Here is a 24086-nt window from a genome sequence, read left to right as displayed (position 1 = left end):
TCGAATGTCTAAAAGTTTAAGCTTTTTGGTTTAAGTTTTGGTAGGCGTACACGTTAAACGTATAAACAGATATTTAAAACATCTAACATGGAGAATTATATTAACAACACAGCTAGTGACACCGTTATACCAATTATATGAGGGATTACGTTGTCTTATAGTGCCTTCATTGTTCCTTGGACTCATCCTAGGCGGAAAGCGCTCGTGGAAATGCAATATAGAGGAAAGAGCAAGAAAGGCATCGGTTTCACTTTACTGCTGAAAAGGAGCTGTTGGTAAAATATGGCGTCTGAAGGCTTTCCCGACAATTGAAGCGTCTTCCAAATGGAAATGGTCCGATTAGCGGATACAGACCTATTCAAACTAGACAGTTAACATCAAAACTACGCAAATCTAATGCAACAAAAACAGCTCTTGAAGAGTTTACAAAAAAGTTTATGGGGCACTCCTAGAGTGAAGTTTAAAAAAATCCATTTTTTTCATATTTCGATACGTTATACCTTTTAAAATTGCATACTAAAATAAATAGACGCCATATCTCAAATACATTTTGAATTACAGCCTTCAAAAATGTAACCGCTCGGTTCAATCAGCTGAATCCCTTTATATTTAAACGCGTTTTTCTCAAAATGCATTTATTTAATAATTTTTATTGGCTAAAGTGTTATAATACATAATAATCGACAATGTTGGTTAAACGTAGAATTTAAATATTACTAAAGCGCACGCTTTTATAATTTTATAAAAAATAAATCAGGACTAAATAAATGTATGTATGTATAAAGAAAGTGTAGAAAATATAAAAATTATGCTAGGTGGCTACAAGTTTGTATGTGTAAGTGTGGCGTGTGTAATTTCATAATTTTATAAATATGTCGCCACTATAAATTCCTCGATATATCAATTTCACGCTTAACGCTTCTTCGACCTCAAACTCGATGCTGACAAACTGCCAGCGGTCGCTCTTAAACGCGTCGGCCGCGCCAACTCCATCGGCACTGGATTGCCCTTGGTGCGTTGCGCCAGGTTGATGCGTGTCGCTTTGGTGGTGAGCGCACGCTTGCGCAATAGCACGGCACCCAATGTTTTCATAGCCTCTTCCGTGCTGGAACTGCCACTGCCGCTGCTCGAGTTGGACTCGACCGGTTTCGGTGCCAGTACCAGCGACGAGGCAACTTCACGAACGGCGTGCCGTGTCTTCATAACGTTGCTTTTTGAAGCGCGTACTGGTATTTTACTGGGTTGTTGCTGTGCTTTACTTGAAGTCGCCGTTTGTGCATCCTTTGCTGCATCAGTGCCGGTTTTGTCGCGCAATGAACGCCTGCGTTGCGGTACATCACTAGCGGCTTCATTATCACTAGTGTCGCCAGTATCACACAGTTGACCACCACTCAGCGATAAGCGACGGCGCATCAACATGCCGCCGCCGCCACTTTCGTTATTGTTGCTTTTGTGTCGCTTTTCTTTCGGCGCGCTGCTAGTTTTATCATCGGCACTTGAGGAATCGCTGTGTTTTTTTGCCTGGGCAACGGAAGTTGGGTCTGTTGCCGCGCGCGTTTCGGCGGCAACATCGGTAACCGTTGCAACCGTTTTGCGCGGCGTAGTTTTGGTCTCAGCAATACGCGTAGCGGATTTTAAGTCTTCGACAGCTTCCGCGCGTGCAGATTTACCACCTGCGTCCGCGTCAGTATTAGGGCTCGTGCGTGTGGCCGCTCGTGTACGCAGCGCAGCAGTATCCGCGCGTGTTAGCGAAGCGGCACGTGTAGCGGATCGGGTGCGCGTAGCGGAGACATTATTTGTAGGCAAATTCATCAAATCACTTGAATCACTCGGTTTCGCTCCAGCAGACCGTCTCGTCGTGACAGCCTGTTTTTCTGTCTCGGCTAAAGTAAGCGAAATCGAACGCTGTCGTCCTCTTCTGCGTTTTTGTCCAACCACTTCGGTGTTACTTTCTTTTGTTGTAGTTTCTTCGTTCGGCTCGCTCGGCAGTAGCGAAGCGTTGCCACTGCGCAACCGCAGCTGTTCCTTAGCTGGCGTTCCAGCACGTAGACGCTTTAAAAGCGGCGGTTCGGAACGTGGTGAAGTAAACGTTTCTTCGGCAAATGTGGTGTCGGCGCGCTTGGTTGTAGAGCAGAACGTTCGTTTTAAACTGTTGCGTGTTGGCGTAGCGGCTTTGGTGGGACTGACGACGGTGTTGTTGGTGGTTGCAATGTCAGCTCTGTCTTCACCCTCGTCTTCGGTAGTTGCCGAGTCCTAAAATTTTTTATTGTTTTATTGTTGCTCTGCTTTTACGATCAAGTATATTTTTTTTTATATGTCTTTCTAAGCATGCGTGATGAAATCGGGGCTCAAAAAGTTGGTTCAAGATGAAAAAAAATGTTTCAACTGTGATTGGACTTATTAATTATATTGATTAATTACAACACTATAATTTAAAGCAGTTTTATAAAAATAAAACATAAAGAGCTAAAAAATTTTTTTAAAAGGATAACCAAAATCGTAGAACACGAAGTATACAAACGCGAAAAAATGCAAATTCTAAAATGTTTTTTATTTTAAATTTATAAGCGTGGGATTAATTTTTTTTCAATACGATATTTAAAAATTAAATTTTAATTTTTAATCCGATTTTTGGTATTAAATTTTATTTGATTCCGGTTCGTGAGATTAAAATATTTTTTATCCGGTTTTTGGGATTAAAAATTTATAATATTATAGTTTTAAACAAAGTTTTCGGAATTACAAAGTAAAAAATTAATTCAAATCTTACACAACCCTGATTTTAGGTAAGGAAATATCTAAGCTTCTAAGAAAACGCGAATTTTTAAAACTAAAGAGCAAAACAACTATATTTTGAGAAACACACCACACTACGCCAACACGCTCCATTACAACTGGGGCAAGCGTCCCTCTCACACCGCCACCCATTTCCGCATACAAATCAGTAGCATTTCATTTGGTGAATTCAATGTACGTAAATATATATTTTTATATTAGACAATTTTTGTACATGTTGTAATGGGGAAAAAGTAAATAAAACTATAAGCTAAGTGCAAGATAGACGTGTATTAAATGGGCGGTGGCGGTGGCGGCGGTTGACATTGTTGGAAGCGGTTTGTAGTTGTTTGGTGTGGAGTTTGGTTAGTAACTGTGCTAAGCTAACTACAGTTGTAATCCTCGTCGTCTGGTACTCACTTGATTCGGCGCTGATAGCGCCGATTGACTTCGTGTGGCACGACGTTGTGTTTCCGTTAGATTTGCCACGGATATGTCACCACCGCCGGCACGTCGTTGACGACGCACGATCGTGCGCGGTGACATCGCCGCCGGCGGTGAAGGTAGTATAACATCGGACGTATTGAGCTGCGTTGGAAAAATTGTGGGAATATTTAGTGTGATAATTCAGTATATGATACCGTTATAAGTGTCATCTGTTACCTCTTCAGCGTCGTTATTTTTAGCAGCGCTTTTGGTCGCTGTACGCGCTAGCAGCCGTGTTGGAAGCGCCGACGGCGTTTTCTGCTTTTCTTGCTCTCTTGCGCGCGTTCTCACTTGCTCCTTTGGCTGCGCCTTAGGCTGCTCTTGATTCGTTTCTTTTACTTTCTCGGCTTTATCCGTTTTCGTCGCTGATTGTTCAACAGTTTTCTGTTTACTGCTTTCCTTTGTCTGCCGCTTTGCTGGACTTGAGGTGATGCTTGTCGTTGTTGTTTGACTTTGAGCACCTGCATTGCTATTGGGTATTGAATTTGAATCGGCGTCGTCGTCTACAACAAGTGTTGGCAGGTTTGCACGTCGTTTATTACGCACTTTTGTCGCATCCTTTACAGTTTCTACGGCTACCTCCTGTGCCTCAGTATTTTTCTCAGCATAACGTAAATTTCGCCTTACTCGTGTATTACGCACCTGGTGCTCTTCATGTGCTGATTGCTCCGATTTCTTATCGGAATCTATGCGCGCCTCAATGCGTATCTTTGGTGAGCGTGGCGGTCCATCACCCGCTTCGCTGTCCGATTGTCCACGTGTTGAGTTCAGTGATTTGCGCAGATAACGATGGCCCACGCGATTCTCGCGTCCATACGTTGTCGGCACACGCGCCGAAGGTGAGATATCTTTCGTTATTATGCTGTCATCGGTAGCTGCTTGTTGAGCGACTGTGGTTGCTTCCGACGCAGTAGCCGTCATTTCTTCGCTAGAAGTAACAATCTCTGGCGCAACCTCTGGAGCCACAGCATTGGCGTCCTCCGTTAAGTTGGCGCCACTTTCTGTGCTGGCAGGTGGCGGTTGTGGCGGCGGTTGTTGCGTGGGCTCATCTACCTTTTCGCTTACCGCCGTTTTACTTTGTGCAGTAGGCACGATTGCGGTGTCGTTATCATTATTCGCGTCATTCTCCGTTTCATCGTTGCTGTCCTAAGTTGTGTCAATAGCATTAGTGTTACTGTTATTATCCAGATTGAAAAGAATATGTTTTTTTTTTTACCTCTTCGCCCTCGGAATCATTTACTGCCGACTTACGTGCTGGATTATAAGTGCCATCAACCAGATCTTTGAAATCTATGATAAGCTTGACAGTTCGCGGATCAAGATCAGCCTAAAACAGGTATTTAAATTTTGTATTAAACATATATTTTCGCGATTTTTTGTTTTTACTCTTTACCTTTATCAACTTATCGGCGGTTTCTTTCAATTCACGCTTGAGCTGTTCATTCTGCGTGACACTCAACTCGAGTGTGGTCAGTTCTTTGGCCAGGAGTTTGCATAAGTCTTTGTTGGTCAAATTATTCAGCATCTCTTGCAAGATAGTCTGTGCGATTTTATTGTGTATCCAGCCATCGGTTATGGGCGAACTCTCCTGGCGTGTGGAGTCTATGATAAAGCGCGTTATAGTTTCGGGGCGTATTTCGTGCAGCGGATTCTCATAAGGCGCACTCAGCACGGTTGTCAACATAGGCAGTAAGCAAGGTTGTAGCAGACCGTGCCGTTTGCACTGTATAAGATTTTCCAGAAAAACACCCAAGATTTGATTGATATTTGCATCTAGCAAGATATATGGAAAATATTAAAAATTATCTAAATAAAAATGGTTAAACACACTATAGTGTACCTGTGCTGGGATTAAAGTAACGCAGCAGCAATTTCTCAATGATATCGCTGGACTTGATGTAGCCGCGTAATATGAGGCGACAGAAGCCAACAATGATGGCGCTAACGATGCAAGTGTCGTCGCAAGTGTCGAGAAAATGTGACATCATATAGATGACGTCCACACCTTGACCGGCGCTTAGCACATTGGAATCATCTTCGCTATCCAAAAATTCCAAAGTGTTGTAAAGCTGGCGGCCGCTTTTCTTCGTTTTATTTTGCGATTCTTGTTTAGCAAAATTATCCAAACCATATCTGCGTAAGCAATAAATTATGTATTTGACATACTTCAGTGAATTTACTACTACAAGCGATCAAAAAATACCTGTCCAGCAGTTCAAAAATGCACGTTATCGAGGTCTCCCATATACGAATATTGTGATTTTTGAAAAATTGTGAATACAACTCCTCGAATACATCCTTAGCCAACACCTCATACAGCATACTGCAGGCAGTACCGCATTTCAGCGCCCAATCGCGTATGGCTATTTGATTCGAAGCAAGATGACGACATATAAAATCCTGTGAAGTTGGAGTTATGTTAAACTTAAGCTGCTACAACAACAACAACATTCTAATACTCACATTATACAGTTTCAAAATGCTTGGATTAAGCGAGCGCACTTTCGGCGAAACGACCATGTGGAAGGCAATTTGCAAACTTTTCAATATGCACTCGGGTTTCAATGTTTTACGCAACTGTAACGGACGTTTTAACTGCAAATAATACGTTCAAGTAATTTGTTAATTCGTACAGATACTAAAATATGGTAGAGGCTTACGGCATCAGCATTAGGATGATTCTCCAAAAGTGGTTGCAATAAATTGGTATACTCCTCGGTGGCAGCGAGCTTCTCCTCTGTTGTTTGTTGCGCACGCATATAATCTTTTTGCTTTACAAAATCCATTTCTTGCTCTTCCAAATCCAAAATTTTTACTTTCAGCGATGATAATTTCAAATTTAGATCGGCATTCGATGAAGTCGCCAACAATTCGGTAATTAACGTGCGATCATGCAATAGATCATTTTGCCTGTTATTCAAACCGCATATATCTTGTACGATTTCCACAATAAACTAAATATGATAGATTTATAATATCTTCTAATAAATTAAAAATGAAAGTAATGCTCACCTGTATACGCGCATTTTGATCAGTTATTAGATTTTCCGTACAGCGCACTATCATCTCAATTACTTTCTCATCCAGACGGAATGTTTTCAACAGATACGCCAGTAGTTTTTGCAGATTACCACGACCGATCTCATCACCCAAATCGAATGTGTACAGCATTTCCGTGAGTGAGAGTAGTTTGTATTGAAATTCCATGACCTCAAATTTGTCCATATCCGGTTTCTGCAAGTGGCAGAATCTGTAAGGATTACACGAATATAAATTAATATAGAATTTAATATACTATCTAATATAAGATTATAAACATTATTGGGCAACTTAAATTTCAACTTACTTCTCCACATATGTACAGAATGTGCTCAATTCGGGCACTATTAAATCATGTTCCTCTGCCAATTCCGCTTGCAAAAACTCGGTCAAGCATTGCCAGTACAATGCAATTTCCATTGACAGCTTTTCGTATGGCACCAAACGATGCATCTCGCCATCTTCATCTAATGGCACACAAGCAATCAAGTCGTCCTTCTTCTGACGCCTTAAATGTTGGAAAATAAATTTTTTTTTTATTAAAAAGTTTACATTAAAAAATACTCACTTGAATAGCTCCTTAAGCGTTTGCTTTGTCACTTTACGAAAACGATCGATTTCGCTTTCACTAGAATCTAACTTTAGCGCTGATATGAGGGCAATAAGATCTTTTTGATAAGATTCTATCCATTGCTGCAACATTATTGTGACTACCACTTTGCGTACAGCATCTGAACGATCATTTAGTCCCTGCTGCAGTAAGGTCAAACGCTGTGACACCTTATATGAGCGCACTGGGTAACTACTCATATGTAAATATGTATGGCGACGAACTTTTTCGTCAATATCCCATAAACGATCCAGTATATAAGGAATGGTATGGTAGTTGCGACCCATACATGTTATTACTGCTTGTCGCACACGTGACGACGGATCGGAACAAAGATGAAACTGATAAGCACGCAGCACGGGATCGTCTGGATTGTCTGGTACTTGCAAACGTTGCATTGCTAATATTGCTTGCACACGCACATTCGGCGAAGTATCGTGCAAACGATGCAACATATATTCCAATATGCGATCGCATATGGCATCGTCTAGAGCTGCTTCTTGCCCCAGCGCCTTGAGTATCATATTAACGAATTGGCAAATTCGAAAACGTATGTGTGGATTACGCGAAATGGTCTACAATCATATAAATAACGTATATTACATCCAAGTATGATGGCTATAATAGTTAACACTTACCGTAAGTAGCCACTTGCACATATCAATTAGCACAGGATGTGTATCCTCGCCATCATATGAACTTACAAATTTAGAACAAAATAATAATGTCGTATCGGCGTACTCATTACCCTCATCGGCGACCATTGCAGTTTTTATCATTTTAATGAATGTAAACATAAATGCATCATGGTCCATCTAAAATAACAGTATATAAATAAACATAGAACAAAACGTCCCGAATTTGTTATCTACACACCTTGGCGTACAGTTGCTTCAATTCTTTAACATATTTTTTGTGGCTTGTTTCATTTAATTGCACATTGGACATTATTGTATACATGGGGCCGTGCAACATCATTGAATTGCTGGCCGTAGCGCTAACACCACCACCCCGCTGACGGCTTGCTGCAACTGTATTTTCTTTTTCTTCATCTGCAATGGGTATTTTTCTTTTTCGACCCATTTTTTAAGATCTTTGAGTTAAGTGTTAGCGTTAACAATCGTTTATTTTATTATTATTTGACACAAAACTAAAAACAAATAAGAAAAAATGCCACCGCTTACTACTCCATTTGTAAGACTTGACTTGTCAAACGTTCCGTTAAAATTTTCTTGAGCAGCGTCCCTTTTTCCAATGTGGCCATATTTTAAGTAAAAAATATTAATCCTGAAAGGTTGCATTTCACACCACAATATATTAAATTAAATTAACTATTTATATAAGATTAATATTAATATTTTAAACTTTTACAGATTAATAGCAAAATGAAATTCAAATTTCTTTAAAATTTTATTTTAGAAGTAAAAACATAAAAATAAATTTGATATTTTCCAACACTGAACTCAGATCAAAACAAAAATAGTGATAGAATAAATTACAATTGTCGTGGAATGCAAAAACGTGCCGTCATAACATAGCATATATTTAAATTTTCTGTGAATTTCACAGTTTACTGTTCAATAACACAATTTGTAAAAATGAATGATACTTCTCACAGAATAAAAAATTCCGACTATACAGTTTATGCATCAGCTGCTTGCAATCCCACTCCCCATTGCGCCGATTGGGGTGATAACGGACTGCTTGTTTTCGGCGCACACTTTTCTGTGGCGGTAGTTGATCCTAACGTAAGTAAAGTGTTTATATATTATTATATTATTAACCAATAATAAAATTTTAATTTCTTTGAAAAAAAGTATAACGGTTCTGCCAAGCATATTGCTACTTATAAAGGCCATGAAGAACGTGTCAATACAGTGCATTGGTTGCGCTTGCCGACCGCTGAGCCTGAAACATACTTTATATCTGGTGCCGATGATTGCAAAGCTTTTGTATGGGGATTTGCTAAAGAGACAGGTGATGTGCGTTTTGAACCACTTTATCATGATGGCCCCGTCACAGATATTGCAAGTCTCTACTTAGAACACAATAAATGGTTAATTGCTACAGCTGCTGAGCAGACTATAGCACTGTGGAGCTTTAACACTTTAAATACTGAATTAGTGCAAAAAATAAGTAATAACAATAGTTACATACTCGGGCTTAGTTTATTTCGCATGCCAAAGAGTGAGCAGTTTCTTTTGGCTTATGGAAATGATAAAGGCAACATTTATATTTGGGCACAAAATAAGCCACTTAAAGTTAGTAGCGCTGAGCCGGATGCACAACCATTTCGTATGGTACATCATATGACCGGCCACGAGGATTGGGTGCGAGCGCTTGATGTTATCGAAGATAACGATGATATTTTATTGGCAAGCGCTGCTCAAGACAATTTCATACGGCTGTGGCGCATTTCAAAACGCACCGAGGAGCAAGCATTCGAAAATAAGGTTAATATTTGTAATATAATCGAAGAAGATGCTACTGAAATACGAGTCGAGGAAAAAATTATATATTTAAGTGCAAACAACTGGTGTGCGATTAGCTTGGAGTCAGTACTCTACGGACATGAAGGTTGGGTGTATGGCGTGAATTGGCACAGATCTAAGAAACACGGTAGTAGCAAATATAGACGAATGATTTAAAATTTCGAAACAAAAAAATTATTTAAATACCTCTTGTAGGTGTACGTTTGCTTTCTGTTTCAATCGATAAGTCCATAATAATTTGGGCACCTAGTGAAGACGGCGTGTGGATGGAACAGGTGCGTGTAGGTGAAGTAGGTGGTAATTTGTTGGGCTTTTATGGGGGAAAATTCTCCAGTGATGGCAAATCCATATTCGGACACAGCTATCAGGGTGGCTTCCATATTTGGCATCAAACGGTGGAAAATGAAAACCTTTGGTCACCCGGTGTCATAATAGGTGGACATTTCGATGAAGTACGCGATTTGGCTTGGGCGCCAAATGGGGAATACTTATTGAGTGTGTCGGCCGATCAGACTACACGCATACATGCACCATGGCGACGTTCCAATGACAAAAGCGATGACATGGCGACTTGGCATGAATTAGCACGTCCACAGGTGCACGGCTATGATATGCAGACTATTGCAATACTATCACGTTACAAGTTTGCCAGTGGAGCCGAAGAGAAAATTGTGCGCACATTCCAGGCGTCGGCCAATTACATTGAAAACTTCAGACGCATTACCGGTGCTCAAGATGATGCTGAGGGTGAAGATTTATTACAAAGTATGTTTCCTGGCTTTCAATTCTAATATCCAAACAAGTGTGCTCAATCATAAATTTATTTCATAGCTTTACCCAAGGGCGCTTCTGTACCTTCACTGGGTCTATCAAATAAGGCAGTGTACAGTGCTGACATAGACTCGGTGCCAAAGGAAAAGCACATTAAGGACGAATACCCTGAAAATTATTTTATACCGGTTACGCTTGACTCGCCGCCACAAGAAGAGACACTTATGCAAAATACGCTTTGGCCGGAAATGCAAAAACTTTACGGTCATGGCTTCGATATTTATGCACTCACCGCTTCACCAGACGGCAAAGTGCTGGCTTCCGCATGTCGAGCCACAAACGAGGAGCATGCGCAGATAATACTTTGGTAAGACGTTATTTTCTAATAAAATATGCATATGTATAACATTTCTTCACCAAATTATCTTACAGGGACACCACAACTTGGAAGCAAATTGGAAAACTTGCCGCGCATAAACTTACAGTAACTCAGATGCGCTTCTCACCAAATAGTAGGCTATTGCTCTCTGTCTCACGTGATCGCACATGGGCACTTTTTGAACGTGATGAAGATGTAACCACCACCAATAATCTACCAACTTATCGGCTCAAACAAAAATCGGCAGCTAAAATGTCGGTGCATAATCGTATTATTTGGACATGTGATTGGTCGCATGATGGAAAATATTTTTTGACTGGTGGTCGTGATGCCGTACTAGGTGTGTGGGCACAAGTTAATGGTGATAAATGGGACATAGGGCTCAAGGAAACATATGAAAATCCCGTGACTGCACTTGCTTTTGCACCGAAACTGGTAAAGTCTGGGTTATATCAGATTGCCATAGGTTTTTCGAATGGTGATATAGTGCTGCAACAGTTGGTAGAAAATGAAAAACAGTTAAAAGCCGTTGACGAGAGGTAAGTGTTGGTTGAAAAAATTAATTTGAGTTATTCTATGCCCATGCATAACTTCAATATTTCTATTTCGAATTTGCAGCAAAGTTACTTTTGAAAAGGCGCATGACTCTGCAGTGAAGCGTTTGCAGTTTCAGCCATTGCGTGATGGTTATAAGTGCACGTCCGACCATTTTCTACTAGCCAGTTGTGGGGACGATCATTTCGTTAGAATATTTAAATGCCCGCATTCATTTAAGAACAAAGAAGCGTGAATATATTAAATATAACTGTATATATTAATATCGAAAATAATGAATACAAAAACAAACAATTTTTTATTGATTTAATTAATATCTTTTTAATGTCAGTAAATTACGAAAATAAGTTGATATGTATATAGAAACATCAGATGCGAAATTTAATAAACGTGTACGAATCTCTTGGTTGTGTGAATAGATTCATGTGCAGGCAACATTTCCGAAACAAATACGATGTGACCATCCTTCGTCAGTGCGACATCGCAAGTGCGATCAGTTTCATCACAATAAGTATTGCTTAAGCAATTGACTGATGGGCGTATGTCAATCTAAAATAAAAATAAATTTAAATATATAATGTAAATAAAAAAAAAAGTAATATTCAAAAATTAATTGAGCATCGGTATAATAGCCAAAGAAATTGTTCAGATTGCCAGACTATTGCATATTGCTGCCATACAAACTGACCGATCAAAATCCCACTGCATCCGTTCCCAGGACAGTCGGGTCTACGTAACCGGAACGAACCGGGAGTTTTATCCGGCCAAGGACTGTCAACTCGGCAGTATTCTTCAAATTTATTTTAAGAATATTTTCTGCCACTACAACAACAACAATCGATAAAAATTTATTTTATTTGACCAGATATCGTCACGGAATATGGCATGGATTATTTTCCAAGGCAACGCTACAATTGCATATAGTTGCCATACAAGCTGACCAATCAAAATCAATTTAAAGATATTTTTATACCCTTTTAGATTATAAAAAAAGCACCTGTGAAGGGTATTATACCTTCGGTGCAATCGATGTTAATATGTTTTCTTGTTTTTGTTTTACTTACGTTCCATAAACTTTCCAAAGTCGAACTGAAAACACAGATTCGATGGTTATGGCAATCTGCAACTATTATTGTTCCATCATCATCACAGCACACACCAGAGGGACGAGAAAATTGTAAATATCCAAATCCGAGATTGCCTTTAGTAGTTATAATCTGTAACTTCATCTCATTAGATATATATTGATTTGTATGAATACGAAACAACAGGAATTTTCTATTTACTTTTTCCTTCGCAGGACTAATAAGATGTAAACAATGATTTACATAATCTGTTATAATTATGTTACCCTTGGGCGTATAGCATATGCCACGCGGCGTTATTTCATAACCAGTGAATGTGCAAATGCCTAACGGTATTTCACGAATGAAATGTCCATTGTGTTCGAATTGTTGAATGCGATGATTTGCTGAATCAGTTACTGCAATTTGTAATTTTGTATTAACAGTAACATCGAATGGGAATTTGAATTCCCCACATTTTGTGCCCAAACGTCCAAATGACAGTAAATATTTTCCACCTGATGAAAATACTTGTATTCGATGGTTATTTTTATCCGCAACAATAATGCGACCACTTTTGTCCACACAGATTCCGGCAGGCGCATTAAATTGTCCACCACTCTTTCCTTTTAGGCCAAAGCTAAATAAAAATTCGCCATTTGCACCAAAAACTTGTACATTATGGTTAAGTCTATCGGTAATTAAAATGTGTCCTAATTTATTGACACAAACTCCCCAAGGTCGTTGAACATGACCTTCACAATTTCCTTTAGGCACAAATGCCAAAGACGGTAAATCCGAACGGAAAGCTTTGACTTTATTCAAACAACCAGGTACTGCTTGTCCAATACCAACATTTCTGGCAATTTCATTTTTTGGGGTTTTAGTTTTTTTACATGTATCTATTTCTACAATAAGTTCCACTTCACCGCTGGAAATTTCTTGTGATGACGAAAAGAGTGTATTATTTTCGTTAGCATCTTCTAATGTAGTTGGAATATTGTATAAAGCAGTGAGTTCATTATTGTCATCTAGTTCGATGGATCCTAGGTTTTCTATATCCCTCAAAATGTCGTTGGGTACTTGAGGTGCATAAAACTTATAAAATTCTTCTTTATATTGTTTTTCTCCAAATAGTTGCGAATAAATATCCACTTGCCGCTGTGCCTCTAATATTTGCGTAACAATGTACAGATTTTCTAACTGATGTGCATTTTTAGCTATTTTATTTAATTTTTTAGTTGCATTCATTAAGCCCAAATATGAAACCTTTAATGCAGAAATTTGTTCATACATATTTTCCATTCGATTTTTATGCATTTTATTTACAATATCCAAAAGGCAACTTTCCCGTTGCTGCAAAGACGCTATAAGCGGTCGAAACATATTCCTAATGCTTTTTGCTAATAAATTGCAATTGTTATCAATATTACGCGCACAATCCACTTCTTTATAGCCAATATCTTCATAACAGTTAGTAGCCAATCTGCCGCATTCTATGAGTCGAAACAGTAGATCATTCCTATGGGTCAGGAAATTGTCAATTTGAACACAATTGTGTGCAGTATGGCTTTGAGATACGCAAACATCACAAAGTAGCATTCTGCAATTTTCACAAACATATTGTAAGACTTCATTGTGTTCTCCACATTTCTGCATGTACCCCGAGGTATGGGCAATATTTGGAGCCATTGTGGGATCACTAACTTTATTTATATGCATAAATAATAAACTTGCTGCTGTTTTAATTTTTTCTAAAAATTCTTTTGATGCCACAAAATTTACATTTAAACCGACTTTAAAGAAATTAAAAACTTTTAAAATTCAAGTAATATTTCTAGATTCAAATAACTTACCAATTATTCCTTTTTTATTACTTAAGATCTGTTTTGGTTTAAAACGTTTAGAACATACACACGCTAATCTGATTTTATTACTTTGATTGCAAAAGTTTAACTATTTATTTCTTAATTTTACAACTTCTGGTGTTTTTCGTCATTCGTTTTGTTGGAGTAAATAAAAACCGAGCAAAAAATTGTCCAAAAATAACGGAACCTCGGAAAAAAACGTACAATAATTGTCAATTTAAATAATGTTATAATGTTGTAATGTGGAGAAAGGATATGTTTTTGATTGACTTTTATTGAGCTGATTTCATTTTCTGGAGTAAAGAATTTTAACTTACATACATACATACCTACATATGTTTTCTTAATAGCCGTTGAAATTTTTTAAAAGATGAAATATAAATGATGACAGCCTCCATAAAGATGTACATAAGTCAATAAATTAGTAAATCGATAGTTAAATTTCCGATTAAAATTTTAACGCAGAATTATGTTTTAAATTTTTTATGTAAGATTTTTTTTTTATACTACATACATATATTATTTTTAACTTAAGTGATTTGTTGCCCCTATAGCTGCACTTCTTAATAATTATAACGTGCGCTCATTTTATGGGATGCGCCACTGTTTGGCTTGTCAAAAATGTGTTGGTATTATTTATACAACCCTTCACAACAATAGTTTTTTTCTATCTGTAGGCTTATCATACTGCTGACCTTAACCGCGACAACTGCGACATGTGTATATAGAGCAGAAATACATTCGTATATTTATTGAATTACATTTTCCGCAGACTCTTTCTCGTTTTGGTCACTGTGAGTAATACAATTTGGAAGTCAACACAATGATACATATTAAATGCAAGGACACTGACCTAGAACCAATAACCGTTAAGGTAATTTGGAATTATTTCTACTAAGATTCTTAGTGATTTTAATTTTGCTGTGATTGCAAAGATATACTTACAAATAATTTCTTAGATTGGTATAATTGGTGGTAGCGGTCTCGATGATCCGGATATTTTAGAAAATCGCAAAGAGACCGAAGTCAAGACACCATTCGGCAACCCTTCTGATGTCTTGATCGAAGGTGAAATTGGCGGTGTAAACTGTGTACTCTTGGCACGTCATGGTCGCAAACATAACATTATGCCAACTAACGTGAATTATCGTGCCAACATTTGGGCCATGCGTCAAGTTGGCTGCACACATTTAATTGTATCAACCGCGTGCGGATCACTGCGGGAAGAAATCCATCCAGGCGATTTGGTAGTACCAAATGACTTCATCGATCGCACCACGAAACGTGTACAAACCTTTTACGATGGCGGGGCGGAAAGTCCGCGTGGTGTTTGTCATTTAAGTATGTTTCCATGTTTCAGTGAACGTGTACGCTCGATGCTAGTTGCCACTGCTAAAGAATTGGATTACAACGTACATGAAAAGGCAACCATTGTAACAATTGAAGGACCACGTTTCTCTTCACGTTCTGAAAGTAACATGTTCCGCCAATGGGGTGGTGATCTTATTAATATGACCACTTGTCCCGAAGTTGTATTGGCCAAAGAAGCTGGACTATTATATGGTTCCGTGGCGATTGCAACCGATTACGACTGCTGGCGCATGGGTTGCGAAGGTGTTAATGTGCAAGATGTATTGAAGACCTTTTCCGCCAATGTTGTCAAGGTAAAGCATATACTAATAAAGGCCGTACAGAATATAGCCAAAGAAGATTGGACCGAAGATATTTTGGATGCTAAGGTACTATTTATATTGTATTAACCATGTAAATATGTATGTATTATACAACATTCAATGTATTTTAAATAGGAATGCGTTTGCAAGAACACAATGTCCGGTGCAATGTGACGCTTTTTACTATTATGTCAAGAATTTACTGGTGAATTCATACAACGTCGTCGCCCACAAATCTCCGCTTCAAAATTCAACGACCCAAACAACACAATGAACTTGCTTCCTAAATTGAATTCAATTTCTATAGTCTACGACTTAGTTCCAGCATCAAAAGAACACAACGTTCAAGAGAATCATAAAAAGCAAAGGAAAACACATCCCAATCAGAATGCGGAGCAATCAGCATAATTTCCAAATAATGGCAACTTATTATATTTTACCGTATTAGCCTACAAAACTAAACTAACCTTACCTATTATATTTTACGATACCCTATTTTAGTTATAAACTACTGCACATACAGCATTTACTCCTCAATATGTGCGCATGTGTTCATGCCTCATAAATTGTATTTCAAATGCTTTAAAATAAAGTTAACACCAGTTTATTTAAAAAAATGTGCATGATTTATGAGGAATATTGTATGCAATCCGTAACATTTACTTTGTACACCTTTTTATATAACACTTGTTTCTGTGAAATCATATATTCTGTTGTAGAAAATGTCTTAGTAAATCATTTGCTTTAAAAAAATTTTAGATGGAAAATTAAATTTTTGAAAAGTCATTAAATAAAAATTAAATAATATTATTCTGCAATTCTTGTATGCGCCCAAAATCATTTCCCTTATCGAAATTAGTCAACTAAGAAAACCATGGCGTGCTGCGAAAGGGAAGCGAAACCTGCGCCCAAAAAGGAGCCTGCTGAGGCAGGAATTTGTGGTTGCATGGTCAAAGTAAGATTCAAGCGTTATTTAAAACAAAATTAATTGAACAAGCAAAATGTTTAGATTGGCATAATTGGCGGTAGCGGTCTAGACGATCCAGATATATTAGAAGGAAGAAAGGAAAAAACAGTTACTACTCCTTATGGCCCGCCTGCTGATGTTCTAATCGAAGGTACAATAAATGGTGTCCAATGTGTATTGCTAGCCCGACACGGCAGGAAGCATAACATTATGCCAACTAATGTTCCATATCGTGCGAACATTTGGGCACTCAAAGAAGCAGGCTGTACCCATGTATTAGTGTCTTCGGCATGTGGTTCGCTACGTGAGGATTTCATGCGAGGTGATTTGGTCATACCAGATGACATTATTGACCGCACAACACAACGGGTTGAAACTTTTACTGATGGTCAGCCTGGAAGTCCACCTGGCGTATGTCATTTACCCATGTCTCCCTTGTTCAATGAACCCACACGACAAATTTTATTAGCGGCAACAAAGAAACTAAATTATATCGCCCATGACCGCGGTACAGTCGTGTGTATCGAAGGTCCACGCTACTCGTCAAAGGCCGAAAGTAAAATGTTCGGAATGTGGGGTGGCGATTTAATTAACATGACTATCGTTCCCGAGGTGGTTCTGGCCAAAGAGGCCTCCCTGCTGTATGCCGGTGTTGCAATCGCTACTGATTACGATAGCTGGCGTGAAGGACAAGATGCCGTCAATGTTAAACAAGTAGTGGACACTTTTGCTGCTAACGTCGATAAGGTGAAGAATATAATGAAAGAAGCGGTGAAAATGATTGCGCAACAGAATTGGACAGAAGAAATACAGAAGGCAAAAGATTTGGTTAAAAATAATAATCAGGCTTTAAAGTAACTACTAGACTATTAAATAGATTTTAGAGATAACTTTAAAAGTAACTCCAACATTATAATATAAATTTTCGTTGTTTCGAAATTTAATAGAATTTTATAGCATCCAAATTTTTAAAGTAAGCTAACTTTTTATAAGTACTGTAAAAAATACACAAATAAAGCAGATAAAACCAAATTTTGTTAAATTTTAGCATAATGGAAATGAAAAAATATTTAATTGTAAGTATCCATATTTAGTTTATATCATAATTATTATTAATCTTCGAATTTAAATTAGTACATAGTTGAGTCAATATCTAAATCATATACACACAATATGTTTAGGGACATTTCCGCTCCACCTGACCTTTGCCGGATTCTTCGTACTCTTGTGAAGATATCCACATTTGCTGGAATGTGCCAATACTGGCCAAAATCGAACCACCGATCCAAGCACCAAAACGTCGTTCCACACTACCATTTGCTGAAATCATTTTCAAACGGGTGTTGGAGGGCGCACGTAGCTGCAAGTCGCGATTTAGACGCTCGGGAAATCCTTGTAAAAGTGTGTTGCCACCCGTTACAACAACTGAGCCGAAGAGCGATAAACGCACATCTGCATCACACATACCAACACTTGTAGATGCCAATTGGCCTGCACCGAGCATCGCATGGTCAAATAAACTTTCCGCCAATTTAAAACGTTCTGAACCGAACTCCTGATGATAACCATTGGGAAATTCATAATGAACACTGGGTATTTGTGCAGCCACCCTTTCATCGTAAGGATTTTCTAATACTTGTAATATATTCATTTGAAAATCTTGTAACAATGATTTGAGCATATAATTTTGCCAAGACTGTGTTAAGTTTTCGGGTAATTTACGCAGCGTAAATCGCGCATTATCTCGTTCTTTAACCACATCTTTCGAAGCAATTTTATATGCCGGCGATAAATCTATACTCTGTTTTTCGAGATGTTGGCGACATTGCATTGATAGATAATCACCGCCGAGCGGAGATTTTACAACCGCCTGAGAAAGCACGTACCCTTCGTGCACAGGCACTGCCGAGGTGTGTGTTGCACCACTATCTACAACCAAAGCGGTTGCTCGACCACTCGAAAATGCCGCTAATACGGCGTTTTTAACCAAATAAAAAGCGGGCACGTTATACTTTTCGAACATGAGTTCTGTCAATTTTTCACGGTTATTACGCACATTCCATGAAGCCTCCGAAAACAGCACCGGATGGTATTCGGGTTCCGATTGTATGACTTTGGCATATGTGTAATCAATTACTTTTTCAAACAAATCCCAATTATCGATCATACCATCTTTCATATAAGTTTGTATTTCCATTTGAGTACGCGGCACATTTACATATGTGGTATCGACATAGTACTTGCGATTGTCTGTATCTGCAAACGAAAATAATTTATAAATAATTTCACATTAATTGAAGGCACAGCGCATTTGCTATAATTACTACTTTGCGTTATGTTGTTGTCAGTTTTTGTTTCAATGTCCATATTTGTGTCCGGTGCTGAAGGCGCCACCCCTACCACAGACGGAATCTCTGCCTTTGGTGTATCCTCTTGTGCATATCCCACGCGTAAAGAATGATGGCCTGGATCAAATACAAGTGCCCCGATCTCATCGCCACCATATAACATATTTCCAGCACTCATTTTACGATACGCTAGTCTATTTATTAACTTTTTTCCAATCTATATATTCAATTTTCAACTAAATATCCGGCGTCTATGATGGTTTCCCATTCATTTGGCGTCTCGTTGTTTATGACATTTGGCATTTTGAAGTTTGTAAGTGCTGCCAAATTATAAATGAATTAGTGTTGCCGCAGCGAATGTAAATTATATTCAACATAAAACAAAAAAAAAAAATAATTTTGAAACTTATGAGAATAGCAATAGAATATTTTTATATTTTATATAATTTACTGAACAAAATTTCAAATATTGACTTGATTGGTTATTGCATGTGTATTATACGAGTTATATATTTTTATAATATTCAATGTATCTAATATATTTGAACTTAATTAAGATCACCATTACTGGTAATTTTTAAAGGCATATTTATCTACATTTATATATTTGAACAAAATCATCGAAATATTTATGCTTAATTATTTTCACTTATTTTGAGAAATGTAACTATTGGATATGGCATCACTGTAATATTTTGCTGAAAAGCATAGATAAACGAATTTGGACGGAACCGGAAGTTTTGTAATTCAAGTCAAATTGTAGTTAATTTATTTTTTATTCAGCTAAAACAAAATCATTATGTTCTGATCTTATCTTAACAAAGAAAGTAGCTATATGTACAGTCAAGGTTTGTTTGTATGTTAAGCTAAATTCTAATCATCGCTGTCGACAGTATCCAGCTGAGCATGTATTGAAATAATTTGATCAATCAAATATTGATAAACAATGACTAGGGATATTATTATGCCAACGATGACGTGCAACTAAAAATAAAAAATTAATTATTGAAACGTATTTTTAATATTTGAAACTATTTGCTAATATGATGTACCATTATTAAATTCGACGCATTTACTTCCACCAGCTTAAACAAAGTCAACCGCAGCTCTGTAGTAAATACGTTACGAATATCCTTTAGGAGAGCATAAGCAGCCTTTTCAAAACGCGCTTTTGATTTTATAGCTACTTGAACGACATCAAGTATTTGGTTTTTCTGAAATTGTTGGCATAAATAAATTAAGAAAAAAATCTAACCTCTAAACATTTATACACACACCACTTTGTTGAAAAGCCATACACTTGTGCACAAACAAATATAATCCCAGGATATGAGCACGTAAATCGCAATATTAGAAGCATAAAAAATACGCTTCCACTGGGGAGAGAAGAGTAAGTGCCAACTTGTTTGAAAGTACACAAGTGAATAAACACCGGCAAGCAGACAGGTGCAATTCATTATCAATAGCAGCAGCATATCTTTGCCTAATGCAACGCTCACAAGCTCCACTTCAGCCGCCAGCTGCTTAAAGCGTTTAAGATATTGCGCCAACTCTTTTTGAAAATTCATCGCTTTCATTTTGACACAAACATTTGTGGCGCTGACACTTGCTGTCATTTCAATGCCGTTTTCCACACTTTTGACGTCAGTTGTTAATTGCTCCATAAGCATGTCCTGCAGCCCCATTTTTAACTGCCTCAATTCCTCGCGCAATAAACAGCAATTTAGTGTGTATAGCTTTAAAGCGCCGGCCACAGCGAAATGCGGAATGAATAGGCCAAAACTTACGAAAATATTATCCCAAGGTGGCATTTCAAATTCCATTTCATAAGCAATATATGCACCAAAGCAAAGTGAGATTGCGAACGTTGAGAATACCAAGATGTAAGCAAAAGCCTCCTTCAATTTGAATTTATGCGCAAACACACGTGTGCAAACGCCTGAAATACCATTGCAAGCACGACCCACTGCGACCATTGTAAAAATGCGAAATATATAAATCTTAAGTCCCAGCAATAGATGCGCGCGTATTAGTTGCCAAAAAAACGGCGAAACATCGTGGAAAATCTTTAGCAGTGGTGAGCGCGTGAAGTGCTGATTAATGCAGATGACATAGAATAATGTCAGCGCTGTGAAATTTGCGAGACCCCACAGGGAAATGTGATACCGTTGAGTTTTTAAGTCAAAGCTGTGCAGCTGAAATCCGGTGAACAGCAAGAAACTGTTGGTTATGTCTAAAACACGTGGCCAATTCATGTTGGCCGAAAGTAAAATACAAGTATACTGTGTGCTGGTTGACGCAATTATATTAGAGCACAGAATTTCTGCGTTTGGAATATAAACGAGTTCAGTTAAATCGTAAATTAATGATGCATTGCGATGCCTATCTGTGCATACAGCGGAAAATTTGTGTAACAGCAACTCGAAATTCGGTAAGTATAATCATCAAAATTTTGACTACACGCCTGTTCAAAGTTCGATTTGTGGTTTCAATGACTATTCATTTCAACGTTTTTAGTTAGGGGGGGGCAGTAGGGTTAATTCGTGTAAAACGGAATATTCTGTTAAATTTTCATGAAGATATATTAAAAAAATATCACAATTGCAGCAATTACTCTCTAGCGTCTCGGAAAAAAATTGAATGGTGGTGTGTCCATCAAAGCTTTTTGGGAACACTTTCAAGAAAACACTCGATTAATTTGTTATTGTAAAATGAAAAATATTAAAAAATTTAAAAAAAATACTAAATAAATAATCCAGCGTTACCTCGTAAATTGTGCATAGAAATAGTGTTCATAATTTTAAAAGATCGGTGCTGTAGTTTTGAAGTTATGCGGCATTTGAAAGGCTCTAAAGTTTTGAAATCTGAAGTGTAACGCTCATTAGACAGGTATAACAATTTTCACAACTTCGTCAATTTTGCCCCAATCGAAATTCAAAAATGCTACTCCCCCATTAAAACAGATATATTAGCAATAATTGAGTGTTGCACTAATTTTTTCTGGTAAAAATTTTAGTGTGCCATTTCGAATTAATTCAAGGTTATTATAGCTTCGTAAATGGAGAATTCTTTGTCGTCATTTATTAAGAAAATTAGTACACATAACTGTATATATGAATGGTTAGTATGCAAACAAATTTTCGTGATTAAACACATACATACATTTACCATGTCATAGGGGTTTCGTTTTATTGCGATTTAAGAGTGCAATGATACACTTTTGACACCTCATATCAGCCACTTGTAGCTACACACACACAAACATATTTGCATGAGTTTTTCACATATAGCATGAATGGGCTATGAATATTGCTAGAGCACTAATTATAAATACAATATATAAAAAAAATTTTATAGAGAATGCTAGCTACGTTGTCATCATTTAATTTTTGCAAGAAATTAATTTTTGAAATTATATTTTTCAAAGTTCTATTAAATAATCTTTTTAATGAATCACTTTCCATCTCATGCTAACGGTAACTTTTGTTCGTTTAAAAAGTATAGTCTAAGAATAGTGCTTACATAACTAGCCAATTTAGAAAACGGTTACGACAGTTTCGTTCCGTTATATTTTTGGTCTGAGTTTGACAGAAAAATACATTGGTTGGTGACGTTTTGTTGACAAGAATGTCAGAAATGTTGCTGAAACGCTATAAAAAGAAGTCGATTTTGCATCGAACTACCCTAAATGTAAAAAATCATATGTGAAACCTGGCCAACCAGCCAAATCAACGGCAAAGCGGAATATCCATGACGCTAAGGTAATGCTCTGTATTTTTTGGGATCAGAAACGCGTGCTGTATAATGAGCTGCTAAAACCGGGTGACCATTAATGGGGAAGACTATCGACAACAACACATCAAATTGTAGCGATCGAAAAAAACACCCGGAATTTGCGACTAGAAACGAGGAAATAGTTTTCGATCATGATAACGCTCAGCTTCATGTTGTAAGATGTCTTGATATCTCTCTCTTTCCGTCTAGCAAACTCAGCTAGCATCTTCCAAGCGGAAATACTGGGCATAGAGAAGGCCTGTGGAGTTCTACTGAATATCTATGGTGGCGTACAAAGAACTACCATATACACAGTCAGCCAGGCGGCACTATTAGCCTTGTTGTCGCCAAAGGTAAACTCCAGCGTGGTTAAAAAATGTAAAAAGCCTTTAAGCTTACTGGCAGGTCAACAGCATCTGTCCATAATTTGGATTCCCGGCCAGAGGAACATTTTCGTCAACGAAAATGTAGACGTGTTAGCCAAGTCAGGAGACGCTCTAGATGAATCTAAGGCGGAGACAATACCGTGCCCGCTAGGAGCGATCAAAAGGGAGCTAAATACGCAAATTTTAATGAAAACAACAATAAAACGAGATATAAATATTTAAAGGTCTTACGAATTGTATATCAAAATGGCGCACCTACCTACCGCAGAGTCAATAAGATCGCAACTAAATAATAATTGGTGCAATTGAACTTTTATTTTTTCGAGATTAACAGAGTTCCAAGCACATAAGAGGGATGGTGAATATAAAAGACAAGACGTAAACGCTAAAGTATTCAATGCGATATCAGCTGAGGCTAGCAGAGGAAGAGGAACATCTTTTCTATGTCGAAAATGTGTCAATTTTATTGTCATAGTAGCCCTAGTTCTGTGTGGAGTTTGATTGACTTTTGAAGTGTAAAATTTGGCAAGTAGACCGACAAGCGGGTGCTACAAATATCTTTTCTAACTAGTTTGCTACAATCACCGTCGAAGTCAACGAGCTTGTTTAATATTTGTTTTTTCTCTTAATAAATATTCACGTTGTCAATGGACGCAATCACGTTGTAATAGCACATAAAGGGTCTCATTACACATACTATATAAGTATTTATACGTGCGTATATATGAATATATATTATATATAGAAGTGTATAGTTCAGCACCTTCATTTTACTTATATGTAAATAATACTGTATCGATTTATTAAATTATGTTTGTGCCGTTTCGACAAGTAGGCAGTACAAGTAGTTTTTTGAGCATACTTTACAGTTGGGGGTAAAGTCCACATGTACTCAAAAA

At 37.7% G+C, this 24086-nt stretch overlaps 7 protein-coding genes across 8 annotated transcripts; 3 read left to right on the top strand and 4 right to left on the bottom strand.

Moving 5' to 3' along the window:
* Positions 1 to 618: 618 nt before the first annotated feature.
* On the bottom strand, positions 619 to 8125 carry Cap-G (Chromosome associated protein G). The gene is made up of 14 exons (XM_014230672.3): positions 7787 to 8125; positions 7549 to 7725; positions 6869 to 7485; positions 6608 to 6808; positions 6274 to 6511; positions 5922 to 6215; positions 5725 to 5856; positions 5465 to 5661; positions 5102 to 5394; positions 4655 to 5034; positions 4478 to 4588; positions 3439 to 4407; positions 3196 to 3363; positions 619 to 2253 (listed from the first exon to the last, which is right to left on the bottom strand). Exons 1-14 carry the CDS (start codon positions 7991 to 7993, stop codon positions 913 to 915), a joined length of 5325 nt encoding a protein of 1774 aa, XP_014086147.2. The 5' UTR covers positions 7994 to 8125; the 3' UTR covers positions 619 to 912.
* A 269-nt stretch (positions 8126 to 8394) lies between these two features.
* Elp2 (elongator complex protein 2) lies at positions 8395 to 11417 on the top strand. Its single transcript, XM_014230665.3, has 6 exons — positions 8395 to 8658; positions 8728 to 9529; positions 9598 to 10167; positions 10234 to 10540; positions 10606 to 11091; positions 11171 to 11417. The coding sequence occupies exons 1-6, from the start codon at positions 8509 to 8511 to the stop codon at positions 11340 to 11342; spliced, it is 2487 nt and encodes an 828-aa protein (XP_014086140.2). The 5' UTR covers positions 8395 to 8508; the 3' UTR covers positions 11343 to 11417.
* Positions 11402 to 14493, bottom strand: LOC106614764 (protein wech). 2 transcript variants are annotated; one of them, XM_014230666.3, is made up of 5 exons: positions 14369 to 14493; positions 14028 to 14226; positions 12394 to 13967; positions 12172 to 12324; positions 11402 to 11656 (listed from the first exon to the last, which is right to left on the bottom strand). In XM_014230666.3, the coding sequence occupies exons 3-5, from the start codon at positions 13891 to 13893 to the stop codon at positions 11489 to 11491; spliced, it is 1821 nt and encodes a 606-aa protein (XP_014086141.2). In that variant the 5' UTR covers positions 13894 to 13967; positions 14028 to 14226; positions 14369 to 14493; the 3' UTR covers positions 11402 to 11488. The 2 variants fall into 2 exon arrangements, with proteins under 2 accessions (XP_014086141.2, XP_069964058.1); XM_070107957.1 differs by lacking the exon at positions 14369 to 14493 and having other exon boundaries at positions 14028 to 14243.
* A 190-nt stretch (positions 14494 to 14683) lies between these two features.
* LOC106614766 (S-methyl-5'-thioadenosine phosphorylase) lies at positions 14684 to 16329 on the top strand. Its single transcript, XM_014230668.3, is given in 3 exon segments — positions 14684 to 14913; positions 14999 to 15778; positions 15848 to 16329. Coding segments are annotated over 3 exon segments (1104 nt in total). The 5' UTR covers positions 14684 to 14862; the 3' UTR covers positions 16121 to 16329.
* A 135-nt stretch (positions 16330 to 16464) lies between these two features.
* On the top strand, positions 16465 to 17711 carry LOC106614765 (S-methyl-5'-thioadenosine phosphorylase-like). Its single transcript, XM_014230667.3, has 2 exons — positions 16465 to 16667; positions 16722 to 17711. Exons 1-2 carry the CDS (start codon positions 16587 to 16589, stop codon positions 17535 to 17537), a joined length of 897 nt encoding a protein of 298 aa, XP_014086142.1. The 5' UTR covers positions 16465 to 16586; the 3' UTR covers positions 17538 to 17711.
* Positions 17712 to 17748: 37 nt separating this feature from the next.
* Bap55 (Brahma associated protein 55kD) lies at positions 17749 to 19327 on the bottom strand. The gene is made up of 2 exons (XM_014230631.3): positions 19004 to 19327; positions 17749 to 18935 (listed from the first exon to the last, which is right to left on the bottom strand). Exons 1-2 carry the CDS (start codon positions 19203 to 19205, stop codon positions 17857 to 17859), a joined length of 1281 nt encoding a protein of 426 aa, XP_014086106.2. The 5' UTR covers positions 19206 to 19327; the 3' UTR covers positions 17749 to 17856.
* Positions 19328 to 19803: 476 nt separating this feature from the next.
* On the bottom strand, positions 19804 to 21410 carry Grl40a (Gustatory receptor-like 40a). The gene is made up of 3 exons (XM_014230625.3): positions 20305 to 21410; positions 20080 to 20241; positions 19804 to 20011 (listed from the first exon to the last, which is right to left on the bottom strand). The coding sequence occupies exons 1-3, from the start codon at positions 21280 to 21282 to the stop codon at positions 19901 to 19903; spliced, it is 1251 nt and encodes a 416-aa protein (XP_014086100.2). The 5' UTR covers positions 21283 to 21410; the 3' UTR covers positions 19804 to 19900.
* Positions 21411 to 24086: the final 2676 nt, after the last annotated feature.

Source organism: Bactrocera oleae, chromosome 4 (assembly GCF_042242935.1).
Source record: "Bactrocera oleae isolate idBacOlea1 chromosome 4, idBacOlea1, whole genome shotgun sequence".
Lineage (NCBI taxonomy): Eukaryota > Metazoa > Arthropoda > Insecta > Diptera > Tephritidae > Bactrocera > Bactrocera oleae.
Note: the sequence above shows the minus strand (reverse complement) of the source record. Positions and strands in the feature narration are given on the sequence as shown.